General features: G+C 44.2%; 1 protein-coding gene across 1 annotated transcript in view; it reads right to left on the reverse strand.

The window, feature by feature from the left end:
* rell1 (RELT like 1) overlaps window positions 1–17,716 on the reverse strand; it is a 28,251-nt gene continuing 10,535 nt past the window's right edge. The window contains exons 3-8 of the mRNA XM_069672637.1: window positions 13,362–13,433; window positions 8,775–8,829; window positions 3,700–3,948; window positions 835–967; window positions 295–341; window positions 1–208 (exon numbers count right to left, since the gene is read on the reverse strand). Coding sequence (XP_069528738.1) covers window positions 303–341; window positions 835–967; window positions 3,700–3,948; window positions 8,775–8,829; window positions 13,362–13,433 — 548 coding nt within the window. The 3' untranslated portion in view covers window positions 1–208; window positions 295–302. The remainder of the gene's footprint in view (window positions 209–294; window positions 342–834; window positions 968–3,699; window positions 3,949–8,774; window positions 8,830–13,361; window positions 13,434–17,716) is intronic.

Raw genomic sequence — 17,716 nt, forward strand, 5'->3', positions numbered from 1 at the left:
TTGTCCTCCTTGTGTTGTAAATAACTGGCCGGTGTGACTCCGCGCGTCTCTCCTGCCTCTGTCGCCCTCATCAGCAGCAGCACTGTGGGCTCCCGTGGAGCTGGAATACGGAGACTCTTCTTGTCCTCCGTTGCTGATGTTTAAAAGTTCTTGTTTGGGTTTTTAATGAATGTCCACGTGCTGTTGTCTTTGTCCTCTTTTAGGAAACCTGCAGAATGAGGAATATAAATGTTGAAAACAAACGATAAAGAAGGGGAGAACACACGTGGAAGTGATGAAAATGTGACAGCGTACCTTGATGTCTATCGTTTCTCTTTGTCCTGGTCGTCAGTCTGCTCCGGCTGGGGAGGAAATAATCTTGATTCAATCCAGGATATAATCATTATTCGCTCTTCCATGCTACAGGGTTTGTTTGCTCAGGTGGAAGGCGTTGTTATACCTCATACGGTTAATGTGAGGGAGCTAAAAGACAACGTGTGAGCTGACTGTGAAATTACACAAACACGGATGTTTAATGTTTTCTAAAGCTGGAAAAAGATCCCTTGTATGCGTTTCCTCGTATGAATCATGACTGAAATGTTTCTCCGCCCTAAACAAACTCGGTTGTGACGTCGGTTCGGTCGAATCCAAACAGACTCTGATCTCTCAAATTACCGAGCCGGATTTTCAGATCTGGTTCGGACTTTTAGCAAACAGGAAGAGTGAACAAACTGACTGAATAAGGACTCAGCGCTAAATGCATCAAAGCCAGAACACATGCATTGATTACTGTGCATGAACACTTATTTATATCCAGGTTTCCGGCAGGAAGACACCGATGAAGACGTTACACACCTGCTGGGACTCAGACGTGGTCCGGCTCTTTGGCTCCGCCTCCGTAGGAGACGCGGGAACGCTGCCGTTGGAGTCCGATATTAGCAGAGTCCGCCGATCTCGTGTCGGTTTTTCAATCTTTGTCACCCTGAACCTGAGAGGGAACAGAACAGATAAATAAAGAGAGGAAACGTGTGAAGTGTTTCTGCAGCTCAAATGAGGCAGATTCAGGTCATTACAACAAAATGAAAAACACACAAAGTTCAAAGGTTATAACTTTTTAAAAAGGGACCCGGTGGGAATATTTTTCTAGGTCAGAATGAAACAGAACAAGTCTGGACATGTTTGTTGCTGATAGTTTGTAAACAGTGTCTTAAAAAAACAGAGAAATGGTCCTTTAATGAATGCAGTCGTGACTCAGTGGGTACCTCTCACCCAAACTTTACACCTCTCTCTTCCACCCCTGCACACACACACACACACACTCACACTCACATAATCCAGCAGCTTTAATTAAATGAGCAAATGAATATTGGTATCCAGGTCATGCTGACCCCGTGCGTACGGCTTGTAAATGGAAAACCGCCTCTCTGCATCCAAATGGGCTCGCAGCGGGACGTTAAGGGTGAGGAGGGCGATCGCTGCGTGACGGAGACGAGGCTGCGCACGATCCGGAGAGATGTTGCTTTAAAGATCGGGGGAAGCGTTAGCCTTCCTAAATATATTTGTAAATTAAAGTTTTCAATGCTAGAAGTGGGTCTGTGCTGGAGTCCGAGTGGTTTAACATGTGCTCGAGGGATTCACAGGAGGAATAAAATCCTTTTCTTCACATTAAAAGCGTTTAAATGGCCAAATAAGAGGAGGCTTTTATTTTGAAGAGGTTTTATAGTAAAGCAAAGTTCATTGAGAGAAAAATTATAATACACAAAATTTAAATTCCAACATTTCTGATCAACAAAAGACAAACAAACGACCAAAAAAATTACTGTGAAAGAGCCGAGAAATCCCACACCCTGCGAAAGTCTCATCAAGTACAAATCATACTGTTTTGGACTTTTTGGTTCTTTCACGGAGGTTTTGATGTGACAAACTAGAATGTTTAAACTTTCTGGTAATTGTTTTGCACAAAAAGCTAAACTTTTTTTGTTCTTTTAGGAAGAAGAAACGTCTCTAAAGTTAGAACTTCGTGAAGGAATCAGGCGGCTTCATCCAGTTTTTAAAGGACTCACTGTTTCAGTTTTCTTCTGTTTGAAATGAATCAGTTTACATATCAAATGTAACAGATAATTAGGTAAATAAACTGAAGAAAAAGACTTAAACACGCATTGATTTCAAACTCCATAACTCTTATTTTTGATGATATCCTGCTGCGTACATGTATCGTACATTTTAAGGTTGGTGGAGACCAAAACCGAGCCAACAGAAAAGTTTGTATTCAACCTTTCACGACTCCACGTGAGGCTGGGTGTGAAACTGGGTCACTTAATAAACTGAAAATGTGGAAATGAATCCATCTCAATACGTTTGCTAATGTTTTACAGTTAAGGAGGAAATAGGCCGAATTATGAGGAAATCATGAAGTGACTTATTGTCTCTTTGTGACTGCTCGGGCAATAAAACCTGATAGATATGCAAATGTTGCACTTTTAAATTATTTGCTTGCCGTTTTCTGCCCTCGCAGGGACAAACGTTTACTATGAAGAGTCGATTAACAGCACAATCCTGATGAAACACTGTGTCCCTTTACACGGCTGGGTGTGGGCTGCACGGTTTGGACAAATAAACGCTTCAGGAGAAGGTCGCACGTGCAGGAAAGCGGTACTTTTGTTGTCTTTTGAAATAATCTTGAAATAAAACATGTTTTTTATCTTTACTGAAATGAAACATGTCACACTTACACTGTGACATTCACGCCGTCAGCTGTCAAGTTTGCCCAACAAAAATTAGGAGAAGCCACAGAACTTTATGGATCTCTTAATTCATGGTGGGAATCGCAGGGTAACTCGTGATATGATAGGTGGTCCGCAACAACAAGAATATCACGATTAACTTCTTCGGCCAATTAATTTCCATTCACATCACCCTCATTCATGTCATGAGCTCCACCGAAGGAGTCATGAAGTGTAAAATCGCAGGGAAATCTGCCAGCCAGGACGACGATATATTCCCTTAACGATGTCTTTTTCCACCCCTACTCTTAATTCCAAGAGAGGACGACGAGAGCGACAAAAGCAGAAAACGGTAAAACTTTCTGTAACGCCCGGCCCGCACTAAAAGGTTTCTAAAATCTTACCAGGTGTTGAAAATGTGAGAGAGCCCCCACACAACGATATGTAATCATAGATTAGGCTGAGTGATTTATTTGAAGTACTATTATTTGGTGTCAATAAACATTTTACTATCTTTGCTATGCAAGAGTTTTATCTGCAGGTTCAGTGCACTGACTCAAATAAAATCTGAGCTACTAATAGAAGATTTACAGTAATTTAAAAAAAGCGATAAAAGGACAGGTAAAGGTAAAACAGGCAGGTTGGAAGTCGGCGTCCAGCGTTGGTGGAAAGCTGTTAGGTATCACACGGCCTGTGTGTGTGAGAAAGTCGCCCGTTTGTGTAATTTTTAACAGAAATCGTTCAAAACACGAGATAACCACTGAAGCATCTTTTTTCCCAGGGTTCACCCTGACTGTTCACCTGTGTGATTTCCCGGTCGCTGGCTTGGTGTCAAAGTTCACGGAAGGCTTCGCCTGTGTAATTAAATGTGTCCGTTTCGGATATTTAAAGTTAATGTTTACCTCTGTGCCTTGATTCAAAGACATTTTATCTTCCTGTTTCTCGCCTCACACACACACACACACACACACACACACGCTCACACACACCTGCCCACCTGCCCACAGCCAGGACCGTGACCTCCCCATGGTGGCTGCGCCGCTGCTCCGCCTTGCGCGCAGACGGCCGCCTCATCAGCGGCCATTTCTTCTGGCTGCAGCGCGTGCAGATGTTCTTCTGGCCGGCCGGGCCGCCGATGGTGTGCAGGTGGTTGCAGGTGTGCTTGGCGGCGCCCGGCGGCGCACCGGGCGATACGGGAGTCATCGGAGGGGTCGGGGTGCCGGGGGAGGTCGGGGTGAGCGGAGGACTGAAGATGAAGAAAACAAAGTAAGAAGAAAGAAAGATGGACGACTGTACACCCTCGTGTTTCTGTCATTACACGGTTATTAATATATTATAACTTGCTTATTACACAGTTATAATAAATAAAACAGATTTTTTTCTACATTTTTTACAGTATTTTTCTTTGAAGTGTGTTTACGGTGACTCATTCCTTTTTGAGAGGAAGTGTGTGTGAATGTTTTATGACCCTGGAGAGCAGCTCTTTGCAGTGTTTACACACGAAGGTGGAGTAAACAGTGCTTCAGCCCCCTGACATCAACATTTAATATACAGTGAGTGTGTGTGTGTGTGTGTGTGTGTGTGTGTGTGTGTGTGTGTGTGTGTGTGTGTCAAGGGACAAACAGCATTAATGAGTTCGAGCACGTCTCTTTGATGTGTGTCAGCAGAAGGCATGTATGCAGTAAGTGTCCATAAGTATGTGGACACCTCATGCCACACTGTGTGCAGTGAGGTGCTGCATGAACATCCCGCCCTCTCCTGGGGAGGCTGTTTATGACACTGTGGAGGGCATGAGGCTGACTGCAGACAGACTCCAGCAAGAATACTTTATAACAAGAAAGTGACGAAATGGTCCCCAACACAAGCTCCCTAATAACCTGCAACCCTGCACCTAGCCTTCCATTTCAAACCAGTGTTCACACGTCCCAATATAGCACCGAGACAATCCAGTGGTATCGATTCTGAACAGTACCCAGCCCTGAAAACTTCCCCTTACTGAAACTAAAAGCCAATTTTGACCTCAAAGCTCCAGGAAGTATGAAACCACGGGAATCAGACTCAAGCAGACGAGGAACTAACGGTCCCTCTCGTGCGTTCCTGTTTGCAGTTTAACTGAAGAACTACAGATGAGGGAAATTAAACCTGTGACAGTATTAACAAGGCGATCTCCATACACAAGGAAACAACAACTAAATCTAGTTGGTGACATATATATAATGTTACAGTGTTTCAGATCTGTAGGTCAAAGTATGTCGGAGTAATCCCCCGGCTCCTCAGCTCCGTCTGCAGGATGCCGTGAACACCAGGTTTCACACAGTTTTTTCTACAGCAGGCTGAGGAGAGCTGGCCAATCAGAAGGGGCGGGGTTTCTTAAAGTGACAGAGCTGACTGGGTCGTTTCAGGCAGAGGCTGTATGAGGGCCTGCACAGAGCACCAGTGTGAGAAAACAAAGAGTTTTTTAACTGTAAATTATGCTAAGCTACTCCACAGGTTTCAGACTGCCTCAGCGCTGTAATGAAGCTCCGTCCTCATGCCGCCTTTGCCGTTCTACATCCGGCGTTGCGGAAGGTATAAACAAACAGCGTGTGCTTTAAACACACACCTGCGGCGCAACAGTTTACACAGACGCTGTTTCGCTTCTGTTACTACCTCCGATGCCCGCTCAGAGACAGAACGACTTTGCTCAACCGTTCCGCCTCCGTGCGTTCTACATAGAAGACGAAACGCCTTGAACTGCCGGTGTAAAAGGGGCTACAGAGTGAAACATGAAGCTTGAGATTACCATTATACCCCCCCTTTAACATTAAAATGTTTTGGTTTGTGTTTGACCAATCAGTGACGTTTGGTTCTACAATCTCCACAAAATCATTGTGAATTTATAACCCAGGAGCTGGGCCTTGGAAATTTGGGGCCACTGGTTCCTGGTTCCTTCAGGCAGTACTCAGGGTCCAGATGTTCTCTAAAAGTTCTTGCAGTGGAAATGTCATTTTTCGTGCTTTTCAAATAAAGACGGACACAAAATGATGCAAAATTATTCATAATCCAGTTTGTTTTTTTTAACGAAATTCAACAGAATGTGCTTTATGCTGATGTACAGCGTGAGGACGCCTGACGAGCAGAGGCATCTGGACCCACAGGAGGGAAACGGGCATGGCAAAGGGGAGATGAAGTGATGTGAACAGAGCGTCTTGTGGAAAGAGGAGGGACGGGAGGAGAGGAGGAGTACTGACGTGGAGAGCAGCACTGAGGCGAGCTAAGTACCAAATCTGGAGGGGGAGATAGCGAGGCCTGGCCACACTACAGTCACTCTCCATCCCGCTCTCCTTTTTTTTCGCCTCCCTCTCTTTCTTTCCTGTCTCTCTGTCTGTCTCCCCCCTTTAAGTGTCCCATAAATTACCCCCGCTGATACCCCTCTTCCCCCCGTTCCACCTTCTCTAAGTGATCCACTGGCAGACTGCCCGACCTGGCTGGAACGACAGAGAGAGAGAGGGAGGGAGAGAGGGAGTACTACAGAGAGCCCATTCAACTAAACGTACAAAAAAAGAAGTGAAGAAAAAGTGGAGAGAAATATGTGAAAAAAGAGGTTTGGAAATAACTTGATAAAGCAAAACACATGAAAGTGACGCTGGGGAAATGTGCGCATGTTTCTGCTGATTCTTCAGGACGCCCAGTGTGACTGAGCAGAAAACCTCAAACCCTAATCCTTGGTGCACTCCTGCCGTTTATCCACAAAAGGGAACATTTCTCCCCCATTTATCTCCCCTCCTTTTCCTCCCTGAACAACACATAGCGAGGACAAGAGAGATGACAGCAGGAGAGAGAGGAGAAAACATACGCGGCTAACTCGATTTGCTCGCACTCGTCTTCTGTCACAAACATCTCCTCCTCCAATCCGTCTGTCTGTCCGACTCGCTCGGCTCTTACGTCACAGCAAAGCCCAGTGAAGACGGCTAATCTTAGCTTGAACCACCAGCGACAGTTCTTATGAAGCGAGGTCGATTCAAAATAAGAGTGACCCACTGAAATGTATGTTGAGGCCTTCAGGTTTTATGCTAGCAAAAGATCATAACTGGGGCAACAGGAAAACTTAACCGCTTAAACTTGATGGTAAAGTTTGGGTCAAACACCGGGGAAGGGGAAGACAAAAGTAGCCTCTCATTTCTAACTATAAACATTGTGGTTAGATATAGTCGTCTGAAATGACAACAGAGCTGTAGCTAGCTAGCTTATTAAGCTAGTTTTAGCTCCTGTAGTTGGGTGAAACTTTTTATGTAGCATTTTAAAATGGAACAAAAAAACATAACAGGGTGTTTCTTTTAAAGACAAAAACTATCTTCAGGGCACATTGAGACTAAAGCTAGCAGGTCCCAGCGAACAAATTAAGCAGGTGTTAGCTCACAGAGTTAGCTGAAAGGTTGTCCCCAACTGACTTATTTTGTACATTTGTCAGTAATATACAGGACAACATGCTACAAGAGACCACAATCCATAACTTGATCATAAACATATGAACTTTCTTTAGGGCACATTGCTTAAAGAGTGTGGCTAAAGCTGACAGGTTAGGCGAGCTAATTAAGCTAGTGTTAGCACTTGGAGCTGGTTGAAAGGTTGTCCCTAGCTGCCTTTTTTTACATTAAAAGTCAAAACAAAAAGTGTAGGAATACTGTACTAGTGTCAATCAATTACAAACATATCAACTTTCTTCAGAGCACATTGCTTAAAGAGTGAGGCTTAAGCTAACGGGTCCCAGCAAGCAAAATAAGCTAGTGTTAGCTCCTGGAGCTGGTTGACCGTTTAACTTTTTATGTAGCATTTAAAAAAACAAAAAACAGGGTCTTAATTATAATATATAGACTTTCTTTAGGGAACATTGCTTAAAGAGTGAGGCTAGAGCTAATCCAAGCTAGTCCCAGCGAGCTAATTAAGCACGTGTTAGCTCACAGAGTCAGCTGAAAGGTTCTGACTTCTTTTGTACATTGTACATTTGTCAGCAATATACAGGACAACATGCTACAAGAGACCACAATCCATAACTTAATCATAAACTTATCAACTTTCTTCAGGGCACATTGCTTAAAGAGTGAGGCTAAAGCTAACGAGTCCCAGCAAGCGAATTAAGCTAGTGTTAGCACTTGGAGCTGGTTGAAAGGTTGTCCCTAGCTGCCTTTTTTTACATTAAAAGTCAAAACAAAAAGTGTAGGAATACTGTACTAGTGTCAATCAATTACAAACATATCAACTTTCTTCAGAGCACATTGCTTAAAGAGTGAGGCTAAAGCTAACGAGTCCCAGCAAGCGAATTAAGCTAGTGTTAGCTCCTGGAGCTGGTTGAAAGGTTGTCCCTAGCTGCCTTTTATTTCAAAACAATACAAAAAGTGTACTTCTAGTCAGCAATATACAGGAACATGAGGTTTAAGTCTCTTTCTATGTATATAATCCTGTGTGGCTACTTAACTAACATTATTCTATTATAATTTCATGTGTGTTTCAGTGTTTAATTCAGTCCACACGTTGTTTTAATAGCTGGCAAACAATAAATAGGGACATATAAACAATATAGTAATTATTAATAACAATATCATTTCAATGAATTTCAGAGTAAAGTTTAGAAATTCTCAAAAGTTCGGGAGAGACATCAGAAACTTTTATACTGAGAGTTAGAAGCTGCATGTTTGGGATTTTGGGGTTTTTTATTTTCTTTAATGCGAGCAGCCACATTATACATTAGAATAAAGACACTGTTTCTTCCCACACTCCCCTTTAAGTCAAGTCCTAGTTACTCTTTATTCTGGCTAAGAAGCCAATCTAAAAACATGCTAATAACTGTGCTCAATATGTCTGAATAATCCCACCACGCAGTCATATAGGGCACAGTGGCTTTTCCAACAGTCCCCGGCTGCTCGCCCTCGATCAGATCTGCCAATCTGGAGAAGTATCAGAAGAGAAATGTGGCCTGATTGTCCTCACTGTTTATTTCCTGCTTTGGCTACTCTCATTTCAATCTGTAGTGACACCAACGAGCTTTAATGGAGGCTTATGGCGCCATCTGGTGGTCGGGAGGAGTACACTCACCAGTCAGAGTCGATGCTGTTTTCATGAATCATGGCTTTCAGGGCGTCTGAGTTTGCTGAAAGGGAAGAGAGAGAGAAAGTTAGAGACTTTTACAGATAAAGGAGCGGAGAGAGGGAGAGAGATAAACGAAGTGTTGGGAATTAGCGACGGGGACGCTTCAGTGACTTCAAAAGCAGAGCGCTTATTGGAAGATAGCTGCGACGGATTAACTCCTTACACATGCAACCACGGCACACAACAACCTCGCAGGGAGACGCTGAAGCAAAATAAATGTCGTTAGCTCCAGAATATGACTCCGAAAACTTAAAGGTCATCAATTCTGCACGGGTAGATGAAGTCAGACATCAACACTGAGACGTAGATTTGCATAATTTGCTCCCAGAGACACATTTCCCCGAGGCTTGGCCGTGATGCATTCACTGACTTCCACATGAGCAAGCGGATAAAGGACTTAGTGCATATTTTAGGGGGAAAAAGGGGAGACACGGATATGACTCATGTAGCATATTTTTGTTTAACCATAAGGAACAAGGATGTCTGACTCAACCTTTGACCTCCTTGTCTTCCCGTATCCCCCTTGTATCATCATCAGGCACCGCAGGCGGGTTAAGAAGAACCTCCCTGATGACTGTTGCTTATTTGGTAGTTTGGGAGTATAATGAACTCGTGTTCGCTTAGTCATTTGTAAAAGTCTACTCTGAGAAATTTGGCACGGGCTGAATAAATGTAAGACTCTCAGTTTTCTGAGCCGTACCTGAACTCATCTTTTTCATTTTTGGTTGGTTTACACGACAGATATGTGTATGTCTAGCTTTTCTCACTGGTCTGAAGTCAGAAGCTTTCACTGTTAGAAAAGTTGACGTCAGTTTAGCATCTTTTCAACCACATCAACATGAGATCAGCTGAGACTTAAAGCTCCTGTGAGTTTTTAGCTGGTTATGAAACAGACTGAAATTAACGCTGAAGCCTCAAAATGAGCTACAACAGCAAAAAAGACGCCTAACACTGCTGGGTGGGCGTCAGACGAGGCGGTTAACGTCGAGCTGCCAAATCAGCCTTTCATCAAGATTCACAGCGAGTGACATGTTTGCGTGTTCAAAGAAAGCAGGATGATATGTTTTGTTAAAGAACACTTCTACATGTACGGGACAAAATCAACAAAGAAATAAGAGGTACCACTTTGTCCACAGGGGGCGCCAACATCGACACAAAGTTCCTCACAGCAGCTTTAAAGTTCTAAACTATTTTTTTTGTCTTCTTGCTTACTTTGTCCAAAAAAACAACTTAGAAAACTTAAAGATTTAATTACATAATATGTATTTTCTGCTGCTACGAGTCTCACGATTAAAACAACAACAAAAGACGTAGTTTGATGACGTGAAGAAGCCGCGTGGAATCATGGGAGTTGTGGTCTTCATTGTGAAACAACCAGCACTGCCGGTGAAAATCTATGCCCACTTACTTCAGCAGGAATCATGTTCAAAGAGCAGGTGATGTATTAAAGTGTTCACATTGTTATGCGTTACGTCGCTTTATTCTTACCAAAAAATAAGCTGCAAGTAAAGTTAGCGAACTGAAACAGCTCTGAGGAACAAGTCAGCAAAATGTATAAATGTGTGCGTCTAGTTGTTTTAGGACATTTAAGTGTGGAAATGTTATTTGTTAAAGCTCCTGTGAGGAACTTTTAGTCTGTGTTGATTCTGGCGCCCCCTGTGGACAAAGCCGTACCTTGTATCTCTTTGCTGATTTTGTCCTGTTCGTGCTTTAGTGGTGTTTTTTAACAAAAAATCTCATCCTGCTTTCTTCAACAGTCACATGTCTCACTCACTTGTAGATATATTATACTTGTAGTATAATGTTTGGCCAGGAAAATGTAAACAAAGGCAGCGTGCAGTTAATCTCTTCGTCTGACACCTACCCCCCCCACCGACAGGTTCAGACATTAAAAATAACTATATAGAAATAATCAATCTTGTCTCTGATGGTCTGGTTTGTTTTTGTAGCTCATATAGAGACATCAGAATTAATTTCAGTCTGTTTCATCACCAGTGAAAAACTCCTCACAGGAGCTTTAAACACCTCTTTTAAAAGAACATCGATTTGTTATAGGCAAACAAATGTAGATCACATGACACCGCAAACATGTCGCCACGCAGCTACAATAAAACTCCACTCCAGGAAAATATGAACAGTTGTTTTGGTGTCGTAATGTGCTACTACAGTCTTTAAAAAACAAAATACAATATGGTCTGAAGACCTTTTACACACCTTTATAACTTCAGACACAGGCAGATCCTCCACCTGATGTTTAATCTCTTTCAAAGCAGCAGGAGAGATGTTTGTTTTAGAACACGTCTGACTGTGTGTTACCGTGAAACGATCTGCAGAGGGCAGTGTTTGCTCATTCATAATACACACTGCTGCCACTCGTAGCTGGCACGCAGCTGTTTACATGTATTTATACACAAACTCATCACTTCCTGTGTTCCACTTCATTGTTTCTATAAAAACAGGAAGCATCTTTTTCTGCCAGTAAATAGAGGTTTTATATAGTTTGCTGCTGACACAGACCGTTGTGTTTCTGTACGGAGGTCTTATTTAGAGTAAGGAGTCCTGCTGCACGCCATGTCAGCAGACCGACCCTGTGAGGATGACTCACAGCTGAGGGACTCCAACTCTGCAAATACTGCTGCTCCCGAGTGTAGAATGAGTCATCGCAGAGTTCACCTCTTCAGGGAGACATGAAGGCAGCGCGGTGCTGCGTTCAAGTGTCACATGTTAAGACATCCGGAGATAAGGAGGGTCTACGGATCAATAGTTAGTTCAACAGGTTTCATTTGTCAAGATAAGTCCTCCACAAAGTAAAGTTAGAGAGTAAGAAGGCAAAAAAAAGTCAACTGACGCCACACAACTGTTTTTGTCGGGAAACAATCCATCCATCCATAATCTGTACTGCAGGCGGGCTGGAGTCTATCCCAGCTGTGATTGGGCGAGAGGCGGGGTCACACCCGGGACTGATCATCAGTCAGTCACAGTGCTGACACACAACGTTTCACGCTCGCACCCACACCTACTTTAGTTACCGATGAACCTAACATCTTTGGACGAAGTGGAGGAGGAGGAAGTGCAAAAATGCCGCTCGATTATTCCTCAAACACTCTTCGAACTATTCCAAATTCTATTGTTGCACAACATGTCCACAAGAGGGCACCACAACACAACGAGAGACAGACTTACTTGCAAAGATATTTAAACATAAACAAGTCTTTTCACACCTCCCAAAATAAACACAAATAATTAGGTTACAGCAGAACGGATGCTCAGCGCTCCGACCGAGCTGTGATATTTATTTAAACATAAGCATGCCTTTTAATAGATCAACATGCCAACACCTGTCTGTTGTTGTAGTAACTCGTCTGAGCTTAAGTTCATTATGTTTAAAGTGAAGTTGTGTGCATTCAAAGACGCTCCGTAACCAAGAGAGGAAGCCGGAGTAGGTGGGGGGAAGCCACGCATGCACAGAGACGACATACTCCACACAGAAAGGCGCCCTGTGTCTGAACCGGGATTCAGACCAGGAACCTTCTGGCTGTGCGCCGCCAGCGCTAACCACTCACATTTGTGTCATGACTAAGGCTAGAAAACTTTTATTTATTTAAATGTTGTTTTGCAAAGTTAAATCAAAGTTAAATCAAACCAAACTAAGAGGTCATTTATTTACAACATGGTGAGTGACTCTGTCAAAGTCTTCACCTGTTCTTCATCTGGATGTTTCCTCCTGATCGCTGAGAGTGCGACAGGAGACGAGTGAAAAGAGAGAGGGGGGGGACGACACCAAGCAAACAGCAGAGTTTGTCCCAGCAGCAGCAGCGAGGACTCTCAGCTTCTTCTCTGTGTTCGGTCGTAACTAAAGTGGCTGACGGCCACAAGCTGAGCTTGAGTCAGGGTTTTCTGTCCTTGTGCCTCTTAAAATAAATGAGACGCAGAGCCCAGTTTTTCCTAAACAGCTGACGTGGAGAACAGCAAACATTACAGAAGTATAACTTCATCTCTGACGACCTCTTTCCTCGTCTCAGGATAATGTCTGTGCTACACTCTCCCTCCTCTCTCCCTCTTCTTCACCGACAATTTACAGAACACAAGTTAAACTATTAACTTCCTTAATTAACCCCGGATCATCCTGAACCACAGACCTGCCGTGTTTCACTCAAAGGAATCAGATCAAAGAAAAACTTTGAATGATTTCTGTCGCGTTCTGTATCACGGCCGACGTCACAGACGGCGAGGAAACACTCGACACTTTGTCCTGGAGGTGAACTTCCTCCGAATCCTCGTTCCTGCACTCACACACACCTCCGCTGCGACACATAAACCAACACACACTTCCTTCCTGAACAGCCTGCACACTAACACTGTACCTGTCAACACCATAAAGGAGTGCCAGATGGAGAGCTGCCGAACACATGTTGAAATATATTTACAGTTTCATGATAAAAAACAGCTTCTTAGAAACAACAAACACAAACAGGAAGTAGTCATCAGTTATGTTCAGGTCTGTATTTGAGGGTTAGTACGTCTGAGACTCACCTTCGTTCTTCATGATGTAGTGGACGATCTGTCCCACCGTGTCGTTGTTGTCGCTGAAGGTGTCGTTCAGGTCTGAAACACAAACAGGAAACACTTCTGTTACTGCTTTACAAAGTCCTCACGTGTTCTGAGCGGTACGCTTCTGCAGAAAATAATACATGTTACGACAAAGACAAAAATACTTCAACTCTAAACAGAAGAGTGCCAGCAAACACCAACAGGGAAACAGGGAAAGCAAACTACGGATAGCCTTAAGGGCCAAAAATGCTAAACATGCAATCAATAAATCTAATTTAACTTCTAAAGGTGACAACTCCATGACAGTTTGACTGTTTACCTGCGGCAGGAAGTTTAATATGATAAGAGTTACATTTGTTCAGCCCATCACCTGAGAATATATTGATGTTAATACATTCTGATATGAGGTTAGAGAAAGTCCCGGATATTGGCTTTCAGAATAGATAAAGATTCAATTTTTTTTGGGTTGGAGTCTTAAAGGATAACTTTGGGATTTTTCAGCCTAGACCCTATTTTATGTGTGTGTGTGTGTGTAAGTGACTCGTGGAGACAACAATTATTGAAATCGATCCAGTATTCAGGGAGCACCGGCCGGCAGCCGCGACATGAGATACAATGTAACTGTTTGTCTGTAACCAAGTCTCGCTCACGGAGAAGTCTCGCGCTGAAATCCCGCGTGAGGCCGTAGTTGTTGCAGGAAGGAGAGAGGAGTGAGAGAAGACGAAGACGAAGAGGGAGAAGTGCCGTTTGTTGTGTTGGAGTACAGAAAGCGTCGCTCAGTGCTTTCTAAAAGACTGTCATGGCTGAAGATCCTCTCGCCCTCTTCGTCTTCTCTCACTCCTCTCTCCTTCTTCCTACAACAACTATGGCCTCGCGCGAGACTTCTCCGTGGTCGAGACTTGGTTACAGAGAGCGTAAGGTAAAGTAGCATGGCTGCCACAGTGTTGTCAGACACTTATTGTAACGATCTGAGCAGCAGAAACAAGCGCCTTTAGTGGCTGTATATCGGCGTATGCGCGGTGCCCCGTTTAGTTACATTGTATCTCATGTCGTGGCTGCCGGCCGGTGCTCCTCCCTGAATACTGGACTGATTGTCGTCTCCACTAGTCACTTACACACAAACACATATAGGGTCCAGGTTGAAAGATCCTGAAGTTATCCTTTAAAGAAAAACAATTAGCTAAAAGATGCTAAAACCGACGTGAGGGGCGACGGAGAACTGTGATGTTTGCTGATAACTGCAGCAGCTTTAAAGGCTCGTTCACATCTGCCAGCGGTCAACATATAAAGCTTTATATACTTCTTCTTAACAGGTGATTAATATGCGCACAGATCCACGTTAATGAGCTTTAAAACTGAGAAAACACAAGAGCTGGATATGACCCCTCACACACTGCACACGCCCTTATGAGGCACTTCCTACAGCTTCCTGTTGATCGCTTTCTCAATTCCCTCCATTATTTTGGATGAATACAACATCCTTTCAGCTTTCTAGGACGTCGTGATGTGGACGACGTAAAAGGCAGCTGCTCCCCACTTATATAAGTCCAGAAGAAAAGAGGAAACCTGATCATTGCGTAACAAGAGAGGCACGGATGGACCGAACGAGCGAGCGCGCGAGAACACACAAGCAATGTTTTATTTTCTGTCTGCTCTTTTGTTTCCACATGTGAGAGAGAAAGGGTTGGGCCTTCACGGAGACAGGCAGGGGGAAAAACCCCAACGCGCTCAGGAGGACGCAGGGAGCTCAAACTGTGTTTATTCAACTGCTCTTAACAAATGAGTTAATAACGGAGGGGCTTTGGTGAACGTGGGAAACAGCAGAGACACTTCCCACGCCTGATGCCAGATATTTCTCGTCCACACGCGACAATGACTCTGGAGGAGGGAAACAACCAAACGCTCATAGCCATCAGGCATGACCTGCAGTTATCATGAGCAGCCAGGGGAAATGAAAGTGGAGTTACACGTTACATAACGCACCGCTGGTTGAGTCAGAACATGAGTGTGAATGAGAAACGTCCTCCTCGTTTCTACTGGTCGACACTCCTTGAAAAGACGGAGACGATGGAGGAGTACAGCCAAGATAAGGCCGTGAAGACTCATTCGATTCATCAGATTTTTACTCCTTCGGGACGCGGCGACACCAAGCTCATCAGGCTCAGGAATGTGGTGCGAGTGTGTGAGCACTGGAGGGCAGGTGGGAGCAGTGAGGGAGGTTACCGCGTGATGGTCGACCTTGAAGTGGAGAACGGTGTGCACACTGTTTAGAAACAACTCCAGACAAAGTGTCGTCTTCTGCATGTCCAGAACCACAGTGTGACTAACAGCAGAGAGTTCGGCCTGATAGTGAACGTTTGTTAATGTTTAACGTCGCTGGAATTTCTTTAAATCATGTGCTGCTGAGGCGGAGAGGGAGGCGAGGTGGAGCGGCTCTAATCCTTCACATTCTCATTTAACGACGTTCCACCTCAGGGTGGGTGCAGGCTCGTCTCAGGACAGCAACATGTGATCGGGGATATTGTTTGTGATCAACATGTTTTATTTTAAAGCTCCTGTGAGCAGTTTGTCGCTGGTTATGAAGGTAGTTTAGATGACTCTAAATCAGTTGGTCCCAAGCCCCGGGCCGCGGTGCAGGCCTCGGGTCGTGCGACATGAAGGCAGCTACGGTCGGCCTCATCACGTTTAAAGAACGTTACCCAATCAGTGCTGACATACACTTCTACTGCACGCACGTCACAGGAAGCTCATGTCCTTCAAAATAAATGCGAAGTCTCCTGCTGTTGTTGGAAAACTACGAGTGCCACTGGCAGCCTGGAACTGGATTGTAGTTGCAATCATTATTCTTACCCGGCCTCTTCTCCAACACAAAACAAGTTCTGACAGTGAAGCTTCTGAAGGATGCGTTCGCTGCCCAGAGCGTTAAATCGGGCAAGTTGGGCGAGCTTATCTAAAGAAGAAAGCATCATAAAATAAAATGATAAATACATTATACATTATACTTTGGAATTAAACATTCCAAACATACACGGATTTGTGGCGTGGGCTGTGCGCAGTGTGCAAACACACAGGGCCTTGCTGCACTTCAGAAGTTGCCCAATTCAGCTGGAAAACCGCTGACCTGGCAACCCTGGACGTGACATGAAACTTTGTTTGATCATAAAGCCCGATGCTCGTCCACAGCTCATCAGTGAAATATGTGAACTACACAGCAGACCGACATGTGACCACGCGTGGAGGCGGAGTTTATACTGCGCGCGGAGATACGGACAGCTCGCGACGTTACTGAGACAGGTACAGAGCACAGACTGTATAAAAAGATGGCCGACATGACAGCTCCCTACAAGTGAAGCCAAACCCTCTCTATCGCCCCCTGCTGACTGGCTGCAGTGTAGGTCATAAGCCCCGCCTCCTCCATGTTAACAGATGGGACATGAGTCAAACATGGTTTCTGTCATTATAGTTCTTATCCTGCTGATTTACATCCAAGTGTTCATTTTTCTTTATGAAGGTTGTTCACGGAGACACGGGCGACATGTCGTTGCCTTTACACGCACAAGGTGTAACAAAGCACGAAACAACGACGGCGACGCTTAACGTAGCGTTACTGTTTTTAATCTCACGTGATTACAGCGATAATAAACTCCAGTGTACGTACTGCATGTTCCCTTTGTTTAGTTATGGCAGGAAGTGATGACAGAAGTGGGTTTAAACCAGTGTTGCTCAACTGGCCTCGAGCCTCAGGATCCATCACCACCTCCTTAATGACGAATCACGGCCCGCATTTCTCAACCACTCACATTTACTTCATAGAAAATGGAAACCTGAGGCGGCTACCTGACCAGCAGGTAACAGCGTGAGGAAAATATTCCCTTTATGATTCATGTGATTAGCAGCCTTTTGTCCACAGGAATAAACTAAAGGAGTGCGACATAAAGGCAGCTACGGTTTAAACGTTACCCAATCAGTGCTGACATACACTTCTACTGCACGCACGTCACAGGAAGCTCATGTCCTTCAAAATAAAAGCACACATCCCACTGAAAACAGCTCCGCGACCCGCTTTTGAGAACTACAGCTTTAAACTCATCAAAGTCTCCTGCTGTCGTTGGGAAAACTACGAGTGCCACTGGCAGCCGACCTGGCCTCTTCTCCAACACAAAACAAGTCCTGACAGTGAAGCTCCTGAAGGATGCGTTTGGGCATGGGCATGTTGGGCGAGCTTATCTTTGAAAACTAAAGAAAAAAACATGAATACATATATTGATATATGTTTAGGATGAACGTGACGTCCTCCTCTCTGCTCTCTAATCTCTCCTCAGATTAACGTAAGCCTG

This window comes from Semicossyphus pulcher, unplaced genomic scaffold (assembly GCF_022749685.1).
Source record: "Semicossyphus pulcher isolate SPU_LCO1_2020_fin unplaced genomic scaffold, fSemPul1.0.p SCAF_21, whole genome shotgun sequence".
NCBI lineage: Eukaryota > Metazoa > Chordata > Actinopteri > Labriformes > Labridae > Semicossyphus > Semicossyphus pulcher.